At 36.4% G+C, this 18,207-nt stretch overlaps 4 protein-coding genes across 7 annotated transcripts in view; 2 read left to right on the top strand and 2 right to left on the bottom strand.

Annotated features, from left to right (window-relative positions):
- LOC144475212 (tachykinin-like peptides receptor 86C) overlaps positions 1-7,285 on the bottom strand; it is a 31,144-nt gene extending 23,859 nt beyond the window's left edge. For 2 of the 4 annotated variants that reach the window (XM_078190877.1, XM_078190880.1), the window contains exons 1-2: positions 7,012-7,285; positions 5,507-6,093 (exon numbers count right to left, since the gene is read on the bottom strand). In XM_078190877.1, the coding sequence (XP_078047003.1) occupies positions 5,507-5,792 (286 nt within the window). In that variant the 5' untranslated portion in view covers positions 5,793-6,093; positions 7,012-7,285. The remainder of the gene's footprint in view (positions 1-5,506; positions 6,094-7,011) is intronic. The other 2 variants (XM_078190879.1, XM_078190878.1) reach the window with 2 other exon arrangements.
- Positions 7,286-10,564: 3,279 nt separating this feature from the next.
- Positions 10,565-11,846, top strand: LOC144475219 (MKI67 FHA domain-interacting nucleolar phosphoprotein-like). The gene is made up of 4 exons (XM_078190890.1): positions 10,565-10,773; positions 10,845-11,060; positions 11,259-11,367; positions 11,452-11,846. Exons 1-4 carry the CDS (start codon positions 10,636-10,638, stop codon positions 11,712-11,714), a joined length of 726 nt encoding a protein of 241 aa, XP_078047016.1. The 5' UTR covers positions 10,565-10,635; the 3' UTR covers positions 11,715-11,846.
- The window catches only part of Kal1 (anosmin-1 Kallmann syndrome 1), a 26,747-nt gene continuing 20,160 nt past the window's right edge, over positions 11,621-18,207 (top strand). The window contains exon 1 of the mRNA XM_078190873.1: positions 11,621-11,736. The gene's annotated coding sequence lies outside the window, so the exon portion shown is untranslated. The remainder of the gene's footprint in view (positions 11,737-18,207) is intronic.
- Positions 11,789-18,207, bottom strand: part of Btn (buttonless) — a 15,328-nt gene continuing 8,909 nt past the window's right edge. The window contains exons 2-5 of the mRNA XM_078190892.1: positions 14,142-14,391; positions 13,315-13,553; positions 12,077-12,237; positions 11,789-11,958 (exon numbers count right to left, since the gene is read on the bottom strand). Of these exons, the coding sequence (XP_078047018.1) occupies positions 11,872-11,958; positions 12,077-12,237; positions 13,315-13,553; positions 14,142-14,386 (732 nt within the window). The 5' untranslated portion in view covers positions 14,387-14,391 and the 3' untranslated portion in view covers positions 11,789-11,871. The remainder of the gene's footprint in view (positions 11,959-12,076; positions 12,238-13,314; positions 13,554-14,141; positions 14,392-18,207) is intronic.

Below are 18,207 nucleotides of genomic sequence, written 5' to 3'. Positions count from 1 at the left end.
ATGCGATTCTTCCGCCTTTTTCCTTAAACGCATCAAATCCGCAGGCTATTGATCGGCGAAGAAAGCAAATAACAGATATCGCGTGCACACCAGGAAAGCGCCGCTTCTCGCACCTAAATACAGATATAGTACAGCCGCGTGTCACTATCATTTCAAAGCATCTCGGAGGACTTCAAACAAGTGGCATACTCCCGCGTTTTAAGTTCTTTTGAAACATTCGCGACAGCGTTTCAAAGTGCTTCGCAAAGTGCCATCGGGAGCGAAGGGTTGATGTTAGCAATTTTTCACTTTCGCTTTTGGGTATCATCGGTGCTAGGATTAACGATATAGCCATTCGATTGTGAGCACTGAATTATTTATTAACGCTGCCTCGTTGATAATTTTTTATACTAAAATTTTTATGCTAAAATTTTGTATACGAATTCTATTTCATTATTTTCCAAGTTCACCTTCCTGTACATTTAACCAAAATACCTTCGAACTTTATTGTCTTAATTAAAGGTTACGTTCGAGAAGATGGCTTCATGAGTTATATACACAACCGACCAAATTGCCAATAGAAAATTATAACCCATCCGAGGGCTTCGTTTATGTGGATACATAAAATCGTTAAAGCGTCGAGCACAACGCATAATTAGTTAGCTATATTATATTATATGTAATAGTTGCGCTACTGCAGCTAATTATTGAATATTCGGTATTGCTATCGGCGATATCATTTGCGATGAAAATAACGCGGTTGTACGCGCCTGAATCGCGCTTCGTTAACACGGCGCACCTTTTAAATGTGAATCGAAATTCATTTACAACACGCGCCCCCCGCGTGTATGACCAGGATTTCGAATATCTCTTGTCCCACGCCTCATCGAATTTTTAAACGTAATTGATTTTATATTGGCCGGTGTCGCCGTGAAAAACTATGTGGAACTTTTCGCGTGCGATATCTGCAAATTAATCGCGATAAATAAAGAATTTTTATGGGCTTTGGAACAGCTTTGAATTTTTCATATATTAGTATTGGAAGTATTAAAAATATGGCAAAACGCGCCGTATATGGAATTAGTTCCTATATGTATATAAATAATTGTTAATAACATTTACATTGGATGCAAGATGCGATGAATTATTAATTAATTAAATTCTTTGTAGATATATGTAATTCTGTATTTTGAATTTCACGGAAATTAAATGTACGACGTTCTTCCTAAAAAACGTACTTTTATAAATAATTAAGGATATTGCAGACAGATATATTAACAATGAAAGACGAAACGATAAATGTGATACGAAATGATGGTGAAAAGAAAGCAAATAAGGATGATAAAATTAGGTGAAATATTTCTATCGAATTAATAGATACGATGTAGTTTTCTATATGGTTTTGTTAAGTATGGAACACTGTTAATATCGTTCAACTAATTAGAGTGCCTGCAACGCGGTAAATCTGACTCTGCTACGCTCAAATATAAGCACGGGAAAGCGAAAATCAGCTATTATACGACACGTTAATATCACGGTAACCTGCTATTCAAGTGATTTCTTTTTTTACGGAAACGTGGGTCATTTCTGAATGGTTTTGTTCACGCAGATTTATCATATGAAATTCCATGAAATTTCACTAAATTGCTACCGAATTTCTAAAGGAAATGCCGCGTATTAATTTCTCAAAGAATATGAATAGCGATGTCGTCGATTAAACGTTAATCGAGAAGCCCCGATTGGAAAAATACATTTTTAATGCTTATAGAATAAACAAGCTTTTGAAAGGTTAATTAAAAGAGTGGAAAATATAATATAATAAAAAATATATTATAAGATTAAAAATAATTTTATTAGACTTAAAAGTTGTCAATTGTTAAGTAACAGCTGGACTGTAGATTTTATGCGTTTGTAAAAGATCGACAAATAAATTGTTTTCAATATTTTTCACAGATTTTTTGCGAGGTTCCACATTAGATCCTGCATTCTCGAGCTATCGATTTTTCCTTCTTTTTACTCTTTCTGCAACTCGCGTTGATTAGCACTTGTACGTCCCCCGACAGAACGCGATAATATTTGTTTCCACACCTCCCTCATTTACCGTCATTTATATTCGATTTAGTAATAAACAGGATTCGTGTTTCGCAGATCACGTATGAAATGATCGCGCCGCGTCCGACTTTTGTTCGCAGCGCGGCGGCGGTCGACCGGAAGCGCCGTATTCCCCGTATGTGCTCGAATGGAAAAAGTTCTTCGTCATTTTTTAACAAGCGTCGCCTGCGAGATATGAACTCTCATAAATTGAAGCCCGGACTTTCGATGCGCTCTGTTTAAGCTCCGGCGAGCACTCGGCGCCGCGTACACGCCCCCCACATTGGCGAAATGATAATACCGGTCCAATAATGTTTTACACGTTTTTAATCATTCTCGCCTGTGCACGAGGAGTTCTATCGTAATGTGTCGTTACACTGACGCACATTCAAAGAAGACGAGACGAACTTGCGGATAATTTTAATATCCAATAGTTTCCGCGTCATTAAAATATAAACGGATAAATGATTAAAGCTTGCGACACAAATGCATCCTCATAAAAACAGGTTAGCTATACATTTCTTTCTATATTATGATAAGGAAAGAGCAGCGCGAACGCTGCTTGTCAGCCGTCCCTTTGATACCGGAGAACCTTCTTGTTAACGAAGCTTTATGCTTGCTTCCAAGTTCGCGTTCTTCGACTGTTTCTTGGATTATATTTCCTTGTCACCGTCCGTTTAATTCAACTAGTTCCCTTAAAAGACACTGGACAAGCTCGCCCCCGTCTATACCCAAGGCACATTGTTAATCCTATAACAAAACTTCAAATTTTCTATTGAACGCTGCACTGTACATTTTAATGTTTCCACTTACACGAAATGTTCCTCTATCGGTGTCCTGCCGGAACAAGTCCAGAACAAACAATGAATTCATTTACCGTTTAATACCACTATTAATTAGTAAAGTTTAGCCTTGCCTACAGTAGCGGAAAGTTTACAGTGTTGGGATGCGTTCCGTGCAGTGCGAGAGGCGTGCGACGCGTCTCAACGGTAAACAACTTAAGAAAATCTCGTAATTCAGTCTAATTTATAATTAAATAGTACTAATTGATTTAATAACGAGAAGCAAAAATAGATTGACCAAAAACTGTAATAATAATCTCGAAAAAGACGATACCGCCGCGTATTATTTTATAATTATTGTAATTATAATTCTACAGTTATAATAATTCTATAATTATAATAATTCTACAATAATTATAAAACATATTGCTAATGGTTCCATATTATTCATATATTTTTTTTATGCATCTGCATGGCGAACAAATGGCACGCGCTTTCCGCATATTTATCATGCATAAACATCCGGTGTCGACATCGCGCTATACTTTACTATTTCCATTCCAGTAGCATTAAACTATATCTAGCATTAAAGCTCATCCATCTTCCATAAGAAAAAGGTGGAGAATCGTCGATCGAAAAACGAACAATTTAACCCTTTACTTTAACGAGTCAGCCTCGCGACGACGATTTTTATTAATAATCTGTTAGTTACGAATATTCAATCCTTTCCTTTAAGTAATTCTCTCGTCATCAATGTTTAAATATTCAACTATTCAACAAGCACACGATAAATATAAAATTCCTTTTTCTTCTAACAAATTAGTGCGATCGAGAAAAATTCTGATCATAGTAATCGTAAAGAAAATATTACGGCAAAGGGTTAATCGTCTTCCGATTACATACGCGCGCGCGCTTGGTTAGTTAAAAATCCGTGGACCACGTTAAAGGCAATTATTTTATGAATCGCAGCGTTATTTGCGTAAAACTGATGAGCGACAGGAGCGTCCTGTACTTTCGTAATTTAAAACATTCTCGTATGCGCTGAAGTAATACGAAGCACGGTGTTGCAGTTAATTACGCATTCGCGGAATAGTAAAAGGAGTTAAATATAATTGGAGAAAATATGCAGTTTGCTCTCCGGCTGTGGTTTGTTCCGACAGAAAATATACCAACGTGATATATGTTCAACTAGCGTTTGGCGACGCGACGGTAATTAATCTTAGTAATTATTTAAAGGGAATGCTGTGATACGCGTGATAATATTATTTTGTGTAATTATCATTTTATCGGCCAATTTATATCCGTTTGTTATATGTATATATATAGCACTGACGATATTTAAATCTTGATTATTGGTCACGGTGTTCGTTTCTCTGGTTTCGTTAATGTTTTAAACTTAATATTTAATTTTAATTAATAATAATTGATTGCTATAAATTGGTTATAATTAACCAATGCGCTAAACCATTTTTAATATATTTTAATAGCTGTATGGTAAAGCATATGGAGTATCACAATATGTATGTTATAGAGGAAGCGGAAACGTCGATTTGCCATAAATGAATTTTTCAAAACCCTAACTTGTAGAATATTCGTGTTATTGGTTCCCGATAAAACCGATATCACGTGAATTGCGGCCATTTTAGTATTATGCTCTTAAATATCCACGAACTCTATGTTAAAATTTAACGCCGTTCTTTACACGCGCAGCTCTCTTATTCACTTTGCGGCATATTCTACACGTCGGTGGTATCTTCTTCCTAGTCTAGATTAAAATTCTAAATTCGTTCTCGCCCGTGGTATTTAAAATTAATTTGGACGTTTTATTACTCCTTCGAATAATTTCCCGAATAAGTCACAACCCTTGTTAAGTTATACTCCGATTATAAATAAATAATTTCCTTGCCCATATGTATGTAATAGATGTTTGAATATCGTCGTTTGAACTCTTTATCCTTGTAACAAGATTAATGAAGTTTCAGAAATATTTCCAATTCCAGTAAAACAATTTAACTAAAAATGAAAACGTCGAGCGCTGAATTTTATATATTTGTTTGAATTTCTACGTACTAAAGGTGTTTCGTACAACTGTCGGAAATGGCGATACAGCTGAGCAAAAGGTAATTCTACGTGGAAAAACAAGAATAAAATTTAGTGTAACATGTTTTTACCCAGGGCGTAGTTTTCGAGCTGCTGCATCTCTCAGAAGAATTTATTTGTCGTCTATTCTTCTGCCGCAGTTGTCCACGTCCGAGACAGTGTTTGCAATCATTATTTATCGTGTGGTTAAAGCAGTACAAAGTGTTCCCGCTGATAATTAAGTTTTTTCATCCATCATTGTCAATGTGTTTAAACACTGACTCGGTTGGGGACAACCGAGGCGGAAGAATAGACAAGTAAATCCTTCGCAGGGATGGACAAACTTTGTAGCCGATTTTTTAAAGTCGAAAACCCTGGATAAAAAAAGGTTGTACGCGTGTTAAGTTCAAAAATTTCTAACACAAAAACTGTGTTTTCCTTGGAGCGTTGCTTATGGCTTTTGCGAATTTTCGATTCGAGTTTTTGACGGATGATAAAATTCTCCGAGTGGAACGGATCAGAGGAAACAAACAATTATTATTATGGATAAAAATATAACAGCTGGCAAGACTCACCGAGCACGATCCACATAACGATGATATTCCCACCGGTCGCCACCAGCAACATCACGGCAAATACGAGGGACCAGGCCAATTTCTGCCACCAGAGCAGATCAAACGGGCGCTCCTGGTGATTCGACACACAGTCTAAAAACTCTTTGTCGTGTACGTTCGATCTATCGAGGGTGTCCTCCAACACCATCAACAGCTCGGTGCTGTTGAACTTGAACAGAAACGAGATGTTCAGACCGAGCATCGTTGCACTACAGTTGTACACGCCGTATAACGTCTGATTGTTCATATTTCTTAAAATCGTCTTCCGCCGGTCTCATAGAAAAATTGATCCCACCCCCGAGAGAACGGTGCTCGACCGAACGGGGCGCACTCCACGCACGAACATAAACCCTCTTGTAGATTCTGCCAATTCTTATACCGTGAATTCTCTTCGTTCGGGTACGCTCATCGGGGAAATTGAAATATACAACGCGCTACGGGTACGTGCGGCGCGACGCGAAAAGAATAAATTCTCTATGAAGAAGTGAAATGGAAAATCCGTGTTAAATGGTTTTCTTATGTTTTTCTTCGTTTTCGTGGCAATCGATCTGGAAAATTCAATGAAAATTAGATGAAGATTTAGTGGAGATCGATATCGTTATTAACGAATAGCAAAATTGCAGGTAATACTTGATGAGAGGCAGTTCTAATTGAAATCAAGAGGTAAATTTTGGAAAACAAAGGGACGGATATATTGCGCCGCATGGTTTATTATAATCCCAAATATGCTCCATTGCAACTTTCGTAACGATACGGTCGATCAAACGATCTGTATTTAATGAAATGTTGCCAAGATAATAACGTATCTATATTTGTATTAATTATTTAATGAAAAGAAATGCAGCGAGCGTATTCCGTGCGAGTGCGACGAGTTTATTATCGAGTTTCGGCCTAATTTGTAAGTGGACTGAGAACGTTCTACGTCAGTTGTAATGAAATGAAAACGTATTCTGTCTTTTAGTCATTTGAATAAGTTCGAAATAATGCGAAGATGTTCTTGAATTTTTCTTGCGTGTTCAAGACTTTATATTTCACCTGCACATTTTTGCAATGAGTGCATTAAATCCGCGGTCTATTTATAAGTGTCCTGCATTTCGACACGCAAATACTGTTGCTTCCACGCGAGACAGACGCTCATTATGAAACAAACATTAATATGCATAATAATCAAGATACGATAAATATTTCAATCTAAACCTTGACATAACCGGACCAGTGACGCCTGAATTACAAATACCCATTGTTATTTTAATTCCCCTGTTTCGTACTAAGGTCAGATAAGGGCGAACAGAGAGAACTTTGAAACTAATATATTCGTAAAACAGATTCCCGAGGCAAGCTTCAATTTTAATATCCAAACTCGATCCCTGTCGACGAATTAAGCCGACCAAATTTTGTTTTCGATTCAACTACGTGTCGGGGATGAATGAGATATCGTGTACAAACAAATGTCAAAATAAACGAACTTAACAAAAATTCCAATTCATCGGCGCCCGCTGTGTGTCGAACGTGTGATACATTTAAAAGGTGAATGAAAAGCGCATATCTCGCAGTGCGTAAACTTTGCGAATTGATTTCGGTTTTACGCGTTCACGCGGAGAGCCCGTTTCCCATATATAACTTTTTTTCGCGACGAAGAACGCGACACAGTCGTTCACCGATCCGGTGTGCGAACACAAACCCGTTCCCCCCCAAATTGTTCGGTTCGAGAAGATCGTTAAACTAAAGTCGTAGGATCCACCGTGCGGCAGAACCTCGACGGAGATACTGAAGCTTCGAAATCGCATTCATTCAAAGATACGTGCGCAATGACTTGCGCTCTCGCAGTTTCCCTCCTAACACCTATTCTGCGCCCCTCCGAGCCCACCTCTCTTGCGTAGTTAGTAGTGTCAGCTGATGCACCGTACCAAAACATTGCCGAAATTAACGCTCGACGGACGGGCCCCCGTAGATTTATGTTTTTCCATTCTGACCTTCCTAGGACGAGCTACGTAGATTTACGTTTTCGCTTGAATTTTTAGTACGTGCGTTAGTTTTTTCATTTTACGCACGTTGTGTTACTTTTTTCTTGGTGCCCATTTGTTATAGCGCTATCTGCTTGCTGTTCCTACGGCGTAGTTTTAATTTTAGCATGTATTTCTAAATAATTTTATAACGGTAAAAATGGCGAGCAGCAAAGAGCATATATTACAGCATATCACACGTTTAAAAAATACTAAACGCTTACTTAAATTTAAACAGTATTAAATAAATACTGTTATAAGATATTATAAGAAATATAATTGGTTTAATAAAGTTTTATTGTAGTTACAACATCACCTTTTGCTGGATTAACCGGCTAGGAAATGTTGGCTATTTCAATGTAAATATTTTCGATATTTTCAAATTCTAACAGAAAATTCCTAAAAAATTTGATTTTATCGATTCTTTTATCCAATGGAATTTTGATGTTTTATAAATCCCGGCAGTTTTTTATATATTGAATTCCAGCAAGAACTTTGTCGAGCTTATTCGAGCAATGGAACATTATAATGGTTAAACAAATTCTGAATTTTGTTGGCGGCGTGTTTGAAATCGTTCGCTATCGAGATCCATCTTTACCGCTGCCATTTTGAAACTCTTTTGTACAATATTGATACACTTACCCGTTCTCCAATTCTATTTCAAGAAAAACACTAAGCCTACCAAGGATCCGTCGTCTTTAGCTGCGACGGAATACACGATTTTTCAACTGCTTCATCCTTTTTCTCGAAATTTGATGTGCATCCTTTTCATAGCACATTTATACAATTTTTCACAAAAGTGGTACATTATCTGTGTTCGTGAGCACTTATTGCTCACAGCGTCGTTGCTAGATGTACACTTACATATTTTTATCTCTTGGCAAATAATCGATTATTCTATTAAATATTGACAGAGCACACAAGAATGTTATAGAGGCGTATTACGCATGCAAATCGAATAAATATAACATACCTGCTGACGAAAAAAAAGAACTGCCTCGGTGAGGTTAAGCAAAACCAAAGTCCAGCCGTAGACTAGACTAACGAACCAAGCCTGGGCGAAGATAAATGCGGGTATAAACAAAAGCGTCGCGTACTGCTCGTGACAGGTGTCTTTTAACAAATAAACACGCGTATAGGATTTGACGATCTTTGTGTGCTTCGATTATATTTCAACAAAGAATTTAAACGCAGACACGACCACGATTATTCGCTTCCACCGAGAGACACCACCGAATTCAATATTCGAATTGAATCAATTAAATATTTGAATTTACTAATGAATAATCTATACGGTAAAAAATGAATAAAAATTCCAAGAATAAAAACCGAGAGTTTATTATTCTTTTTGCCATTAGGAGCAATAACAAAATTTAAAAAAAAAAAGCGTTCTAGTTATGATCTAGTAGATTGGTTCCTCCTTAAATAAACTGTACTTAAACCGCTATAAGCCTTGTGTAGAAGAACATTCTAGAAGCCGTGAAATTCTCCCAGTGTGTGCGACAACGAAACAGCAGGTGAGTAAATAATTTTCTCATATTTGGAAATTCATTTCTGTGCTGGTATATTGTACCCTCCTAACTTTATTGGGATTCGTAAATCATATGAATGCTGGCAGATTAATCAATGTTACACAATTTAACCTCCTAATTTCGATGTGACGTGACAGAAAATGAAAATGAAAACTGATATCGTTTAACCCAGAATATCAATGACAAAAGGTGTCGGTTGAAACTGAACGGTCGATGAAAAACGATACAAGTGAAAACTGATGATGACGGTAAAATTAATAGAAGCGATGGAAACAGTATCAATGAACAATGATGTCGCTAAAGTTACAACATCGTTTAAAAGAAAGTCGTTATCGGTGTAGAGGTAAAGACCCTTAAAATGTAGATTTCTATTATTTATTATATTTTCTGTTCTTCTATTTCTCTTTTCTTAGATAGAAAATTATACGTCCTTAGGTTTCGATATATGGTTTACCACGTTTAGCATAGTCATTGAACGATATGGAAAATTCTTGTCAATTTAATAACGTTTGGCTTCTTTCCACTTTACCTTCAATATTGGATGTGGGTTGAAGTCGATGATCACATTATTTTACTTTAAACGCGATCGAAGCGGAAGTTGAAAGTCGTGTATGGCATAATTTTTTATAGGTTATCAAAAGACAATTTTTATCGTAATTTACCAAAATCAAGTTTCTTTAGATATCTAACGTCTTAGTGGTTAGAACAACTAATAACTGCGTTAAATTTCGATTTTATAATTATTTGGTTAACCAAATTACTTAACACATCTTAACACATGTCAAAAGCAAAGAATAGAGATTTAAAAAAGTGCATTTCAACGGCTCTACGAGAAACAAAGAAATTGGAAAGGAAATCGCTCGCGGACCTCAAACTGTCAGTTTATCACTCTTTTCATTCCCATGGAAATATGCCAAAAATCCTTTTAACTCTCTGAAATGTCGAATTTGCGAAAAAACCAATTTCAAAGATACCCTTTCTATGCTTCCATCATTTTCAAATAGCCTGTTCCTGGAACAATTACTCAACCTTTACGTATATACATGGAATTTATTATTTCTACCAGAAAGTACTGTTAGATAACATTTCAAATTTCCGTAAGTAGATTCATTTGAGATATATGTATATTTTTTAAAAATGTTTTTTACATTTTGAATTATGTCTTTTACTTATTATTTTTGCAACATCTAAAATTATAATTAAAATCGAACTAAGGGCGACTTAAAATACCGCGAAGTAAGAATCTAAAAACCATTAACAATAACGTATTTTTTTAAATTATTAAAAATTAACGCATGTATAAAAACAGTTACAAAACGTTGAGTGCCGTTTTAATTAATAAAGTGTAACGATAATTCAGAAATAATAAAGAAATAGAAGAATTAATAATAAAATTTGTAAACTCAATGTTTCGATAATTGAAGTTTAAATGAGTATTCCCGTACAAGCGAATACACCGCCATCTATCAAAGATTCGTGCTTACTACTATAACTCAAGTCCGCGTGTATTTTGTTTTTGCGTGCTTCGTTTGCCGGACTCCAAGATTTATTCAAAATGAAAATTAAGAAAAAGTCGAACGCGGTCAGAGTTCCGCCTGTGAAGAAAGCTATAAGACTCAAACGCAGATCGTTGGATGTCGAAGGCGAAACGACAGTATCGAAGGCCTTGAAGAATGTGAAGAAAGTTTTGGAGGTTAGCTATCACGTGCAAAAATGTAACCTATGTATTACGAATTTTTCCAAAAACTGTATTTAATTCCATAGGACAAAAATGCGGACACGACGAAACAGGTTTCAACGTTACGAGCCAAATCACGTATACCTAAACGAAGGAAGAAAATAAGAAGAACGAAACAGGAATACAATAGAGGTTTAGTGTACTTGGGTCATATTCCTCATGGCTTTTACGAAGAACAAATGAATGACTACTTTAAACAGTTTGGGAAAATAACCAGGGTTCGAGTCTCGAGGTCGAGGAATGTAAGTACATTTTTTAAATTCTATTAAAAATAAAATACAGTAACTGTTTACTGAAAATGTTTGTTCTAAGCGTATAGAGGCAATAAAAATATATTGCCTCATCTAAGAGGCAAACTAATGCTAATATAGATTTAATAAAATAGAAGTACATGCAAAATAAGTATGTAGTTGATAAAAATTAGAGTTCTTCTATTTTAGACTGGTAAAAGTCGTGGTTATGGATACATTGAATTCGAAAATGCAGATGTAGCAAAAATAGCAGCAGAAACAATGGACAACTACCTAATGTGTGGTAGATTAATGAAAGGTATCTTATACAAATTTATATAATCTTGATTGTAACTAACTAGCTATATAATCTATGATAAATAAACTTCAAATTACATTTTAGCTACATACATTCCACCAGAGAAACAACATCCGCGCTACTTTGCAGGAAAAGATTGGTCAATGGAGGACTATCCAAAATTAAGAAATAGGACTGTTACAAATGAATTAAAAAGCATAAACACTGTTGAGCATACCACTTTTGCCAAACGTACGCGATCCAGACTGGCGGCATTAGAAAAAAAATTAAAAGACAAGGGCATTGACCTCAAATTTGAAATAGCAAGAAACCCAAATAGCAAGAAACAACGAAATAGCGAGGCATAGAAACTGCAGAAATATTTTTACTGTAAGTCACATAATTACAGCACAGAATTTAATCTTAAAGTATTATAGACGAATTAAATGTAATCATTTTATATAAAATACTATTTACAGCAATACAGTAATATAAATGTTCTTGATCTTGGAGGAAAGTAGTTGGTCAAGAAGTATCCTTTTCTGGAACATTTCCTGCCCCACCTTTGGTCCTCTTCCATTTCATTCGTCTATTTTGAAACCAAACTTTTACCTTGAAAAATTTAAAATTATTTCAGAAAGTAGTTATCATAATACGTATTTTATTATACATATCGAATAATTTAAACATCCGTTGTTATTAATTTAGGGAGATTCTTGTATTAATTTACCTGACGTTCCGTTAAATCCAACGCGACTGCTATTTCGTAACGGCGCAATCGTGTCAGATAATTACTGTGCGCGAATTCATATTCCAGATGCCGAATTTGCTGTTTCGTAAATGCGGTTCTTTCCTTTCGAGGTTTCTCATTGGTTAATCTCTTCCCAGCTTCTGAAATTCATTTAATTTCTTTCCTTAGTTATCTCCTGCAATTATTTTCTAGCTATAACGAATTCATAGTTATAGCTGAGCCTAATTAATTTCGCAGAATTCACTTTTATACCGAAGTAATTTTTACGCGTTTTACTTTAATTCTTCGATTTAGTAAATAGATACGAATATAGTAAATATGTATTGATGTGTACATCGTGCTTAACCCGTTCGCCAGATCGACGCCATTAGACTTTTTTTTCTTCAGGGAAAGCTAAGAGCCAACCACTCCGAAAGGAATGGTGAATCATACGATCTTGCGTTTATATTACCACATCGTAATTATTTACGATATATTATCGTCAGAGTCTAGACTTCTAGAATTTCAGAGTGAAAATAATTTCGAGACGAGCCAACTTCAATCCGAGCGGTAACAGTTAAGCGCAATTGAAATGCCTGGCTCGCTTTTTTAATGAAAGCAGCATCCGTGCACTGGTAGTTTTGTTTAGCGCGGCATCATATTCGATGCGTCATTGACAAGTTGCAGCCGTGGTTGCTGACAAACGGTGCCGCTCTCGCGTAATGGAAGTTGCTGGAATCGTAGGATGATCTGCGATAATGTGGAGAACACGGTCGGATCGCTGGCCGGGCTCTTAGCTTTGCTTCCGTGCCGCTATCACGGCCATAATTGCTGACTGACGTCAATCAACAGTGGCTTCGTTCCCAGATTTCAACGGCCAATAACTATCGAAACTCTTTTTTCGAGACGATAATATTCAACAAAAATCGCGAAGCAAAGTTTTCAGTTAGACGTATAGAAGGGGTACCGTAAAGAATACATGGAATAAAATTGATACACGAAATTATAAATGATCCTAACAGTGTTAAATTAGATCCTGAAGTGTGGATTATATTATTTGAGATTTAGAGCAACAATTATACTTCGATATGTCATCGTAGATAAGATTTCGCGACATTGCCGTTGCAGAAGTTGCGAACTAGGAAAAATATTTAGACTACACTGGCTTCATTGTAACCATATTGGCGACAGCGAGGCCGTTAAATCGGGTTATTAGAATTTTATTACCAACATACTACCTATTAACAGCGTTCTCTCGTCACCGATGTTTGTCGCGACCTGCGAATTTTGCCACAAGTGATATTTCGCTTGATCCCCAGGGTTTTGCATACTATTTTGAAGGAACGGAACTTCCCATGCACGAAACATCGTGGTGGTGATCTCACGGTCTTGGGTTTTTTCATAAATAATGTCCTGATCTCTGTCCATGTACTGCTCGCCTTCTTTTTCGGTATTTTCGTTAGAATATTGCTCCCACCTTTTTGCACAAAAGTAGAGATTAGTTAGAATGCGATAGAAACAAATAAATTGACATAAGTTTTAAATGCAATTCGTTGCATTTGAATAAATGGGCAATTAACGTTCACAATCATTAATAATTATAATGCCGCGATCGTCCCTTCGTTAACCGAGTCCACGCACAATTATTAGTTTCGCGGATTCGCTTTATGAAACGTGAAAATTATGTGACAGCGAAAAGTGATGGATTATGATGCTGTTCCCGAAATATCACGCTACGCGGTGCACCTTTATACGGCCGAACGCGCATGAAACTAATTTGACTTTCAATAAACAAAATACGAGTTTATGAATGGCACACACGCGTTTTGTTCGTCGGCGGAGTACGTTACTTTTCACTTAGCAATGGAAGCAAGAAATTAAGCAAAAATTGTTATGATAATATTAAGAAATATATTATGTATTTAACTCATTTAATATATTTATTAATATTTATTATCCGATCAAATCTAAAGGAAAAAAATCAACTACCATTTCACTGAACTGCTTTATTCGATGTATAGATAATTGCTATGGATTTCGTCCTCTAATTGCGCGGGATGTTTACCTGTTTATCCGATCATTGTTCTGTTCGACACCGAAATGCTGGCCGTTTACAGCATAAGGCGTCGTCAAATTAATTTCGCCGGTGCCATTCATCGGCGCGGACATATTGCAAAGATTCGATAAATTATTCCAAAACTTCCAGTTCCCGGGACAACAGGAACTCTGGAAATTCAGTTGGAGGTACGGCGGGGCGGGAACCGTAGTTTCTAAAGTATTCTCCAAAGATACTTCCCCGGGCTGCTCCATTTTGTCTGGAACCGGAACGAAATGTTATTCAACGGCTATTAAACGCAAAGGCGCAACTCGTTCCTTCGATTCCGTTGAGAACTCGCGAATTTCTATGCTGCGAGACGAGGTTGAAATGAAAATAAATTCATTTCTCTGGAGATTGTCGCGTAACCCTTTGCATTATAGTATGTTTGCCATAAGTAGGTAAATTAGGCGAGAAAGGAAATGTTAACTAGAACCAAATGTTAATAGCAGAAAGTTTGAATTTTGTTCCGAAATAAATGAGATGCATATTTAGTTGATTATGTTCGAAATCTTCGTTAAAAATCTGTCACAATATTGTAACACGCCGTATTAGTGTCAGTAGACTGATCTCTGTGCAAATTCTTGTTTACGTTCATTACTTTATAAAAATTCGAAACGAAAGAAAGTTTTCGTCGTCAATTAAAAGTTTCCTCGTTGTGAACAAAGAATAATAATGCCTAACATTGCATAAATACCGTGACAATGTTATTTATTCAGCTTTGAAATAGGATAGTTAGTTAAGGAATTTTTTAATCGATAACAAGAACTTAGTTATCGATAACAATAATTTGAGCATGTTACGACTCAATTAACTAGACTTCTAAAATAAAATAAAATCTAGGAGATTGATATGAAAAAACTTACGTTTCTTCGACTCTTTTATGTTCTGCGCTGCTCTCGTTCTCTTTCGACAATTTTGCAACAGCTGGACACGCGTTAATGGAAACAGAACCGTCAGATCGAGCACTACTTGTGTGAACCGTCTTAGCACTAACTCGGAAATGTCAAACAAGCAGACGTTAAAGCCGCTCCGATAGGCTGTTAGAAATCGGGGTAGATGTGTGTGGTTGGAGAACGAGGGAGCTTGTGGGAGGAAAGGCTGAGGGGGGCCACGCGGACGGTTTTTCTGAAATTCGTCCGAGATTTAGCTTGTCCAAACAGATCGTAATTACTCGAAGAAATTATGAATTGAAACATTTATTTCGTCGACGGTGCTCAGATTTTTTTCTCGACTCCGACTGCTTTTCAGATTATTCGTTGGAGCTTCGAGTTTCATTTAATGATTTCGGTTTGTTATTTACGATGCTTTGGAGAACAATTATTATTATTATAAACCGTGGATCTGTATGTATTTATTGCGTTTATTTTTCAAAAGCAGTAAAACCTATGAATTCACAAAATCTACTACCATTTTTATTCCCTTTTTTTCTCATGATATTTTTTTCTCATATTCCCATTTTCCCATAAAAGTTGAATCTTTTTACACTAAACTTTCCAATACAGTTCTTCGTCGTTCTCGTGAACATTCTATACCGAGCATTATTTTTTAAATAAATTTGCATTACCGAAAGAAACTATTTTTACACCGATAACAGTGGACCGAAAAATTTATACATTTTTCCTTGTAGGTTCTCACAGAAATTAAAAAGCATCTATTCATCCCGGAAGAGCAAACACTGACAGATAGCGATATGACCGGAGGCGCAATAAAATATTGGATTCGAACAGACATGTTGTTTCGATGTTTTCAAAAGTATTATTGAAGGCGTATACGCCTACGACTTTCAGTAATTATATTTTCTAGAAGAAATAATTGCAATATCGTGCAATATAGTGGCTTTGCAAATAATTAAAAATTTCATATCGCGCAACCCAATATTAGCCGAGATATCAGCGGTCAGCGTATTCGAACGCACCCCCGGCTTGTGCGTCGTCTGTTATAAATATGTACAGAGCATCAAAGGCTCCCCCTTCAAGATTAAAGACACGAATGGTATCCGCAAAAGCATTCGGAAATTAATTATAGGAAGCAACATCGATTGAACCAGATATATACAATTGGAATAAATTATGATATTGGCAGTTAACGGACGCTTTAGGAATTAAATAGATATATGCAGGGTATTTCGAATTCTATGTTGGGACCACCATAATGCGAGTCTATGCCTTGAAATTGATATAACTCGACCCTGACCTTAAAATTTCAAGATTAAAAATCGAAAAATGTTTTCTTTACATTTTAAATATCATTTTAGAGAAATGACCAAAAATTTTCTGCAGAATCGTTATCGATTCTCTATCCGAAAAACGTGTCGGCCCGGATTTATGTTCAATGAAAATCGTTTTTTTAATTCTTCGCCAAAGTCGCGGCGGTGCGAACCTTTGTTTGGAATGCAGAAAAAAGCCGGTGATCTCTGGATGCGTGGTCAGGGAGCCGTAAGACTCGTGATTAAAAATTTCCCTGTGAAATTACTGCAATCCTTGAACCAGATGATTTAAATCACAGTGGAATACTCTAAAGTGAACTTAACAATTAATTGACTTATCTATTTAATTTAAAATGAATATTTTGTTCCATTTGAAATAAAATGTTTTCAATGATATAAAGCGGTACAAATATTGTTAAAATATCAGAGCATAGTTGAGAATAGTTATTTCATCTGGTCGATGGTTCTAAAAATCCGAAGTCAACGCATCGACGTACCGGACAGTTTTAATCCAGTCGTTTCTTTACAGGACACTTAATCATTTTCGTCATAGATGCATAAATTCCGCGGGCTAATTATCATAAATCAATCTTTCGGTCCGCCTAAGCAAACAGAGAGAAAGAGAAATGTGGAGCGTGAAAGTGGGGAGGGCAACTCCCCCCCTCGTTTCCTAGAGCTTCCTCTCCGGAGGGTCTCCCGCGCCCTACGCTTCGTCACGGCTATTGTTTAGCTTCCTTTTCCAAGCTGATTTTTGGCTGGAATCGCGCCCGCCTGGGAAACAAGTTGCTCGTCGCCGTAATTCGAACGTGTGCTTGACAGGAAACGGAGTTCCGTGAAATACGAGAGACTTTTCGGTGCCGCGCAGTCTGCGACGACGCTCTCGATAGGGAAATACGACGTCTATGCTTCCCCCTACCCGTCCTGAAAAACTATCGTCAATATTATTGCTTTTCCTTTCCCTTTCATATACCAAAATGAGCTTGATAAAAACATGTTTCATAAAATATTAGATCCAAAAAGGTTATGCCAGGATTATGAATAACATTTTGTGATTCCACCCTTTGCACTCGATGGCATTTCAACTGAAAACCTAAGATCATTTTTCTGGCTTCTAGCGTTTCCATTTTATATAACAATATTTACTTTACTTATATGTAACCATATTTATTTATTTTAACAATTTTCAAATCTTCGACGATATTAAAAATAATTTTCTAGTCGATATAAAAAATATTTCCTTTCCTCAAATTCAACTAAAAAATCGTTGTGGTGACTTTAACCGCGTTTCATTTTCCATTAGTCGAAACGAAACAATAATTAATTACCGTAGCAAATGAAATTTTCATAAGAATTCGAGGTGGCATTTTCGATCGCTCTGTTTACTTTATCCGCGCCAATGTGTTCGTACGACTCTTCATTAGTTCGAATGAATTTAATTAAAACTTTCATCAAATATATTTTAAGTACATCGTTTAAACAATCGTAATTAATTCGAGCATGATGCGTGCACGCTGAAACAATTATTATAATAAAATATAACTCTCAGTATATCAAGGTAAGATAAAATTAAAACACAATTTTGGATAGTTATGTTTAATTGCGTGTATTTTCGTAGTTCATCGTCGACCGAGAAATATTCACACGGTAGCGAACACGTGTGACTTTATCCTGAGAGATAAAGCTCCGATAAATGGTTTGTTGCCTGGATTTCTCATCAACGATGAAGAATTCTCCTACGATCGCCGCTAGGTTGAAACTTAAAAGCTTAGACGCCGTCATTCCCGATGTCCCTTGTTGACTGTTATATGAAGCGATTTACCTAACTTG

Source organism: Augochlora pura, chromosome 9, assembly GCF_028453695.1.
Source record: "Augochlora pura isolate Apur16 chromosome 9, APUR_v2.2.1, whole genome shotgun sequence".
NCBI lineage: Eukaryota > Metazoa > Arthropoda > Insecta > Hymenoptera > Halictidae > Augochlora > Augochlora pura.
Note: the sequence above shows the minus strand (reverse complement) of the source record. Positions and strands in the feature narration are given on the sequence as shown.

Coding starts and splice junctions, on each gene's coding strand:
- LOC144475219 (XM_078190890.1), top strand. CDS start 10,636: ATGAAAATTAAGAAAAAGTCGAACGCGGTCAGAGTTCCGCCTGTGAAG. Junction 11,061..11,258: donor GAGTCTCGAGGTCGAGGAAT/GTAAGTACATTT, acceptor CTTCTATTTTAG/ACTGGTAAAAGTCGTGGTTA. Junction 11,368..11,451: donor GTGTGGTAGATTAATGAAAG/GTATCTTATACA, acceptor ATTACATTTTAG/CTACATACATTCCACCAGAG.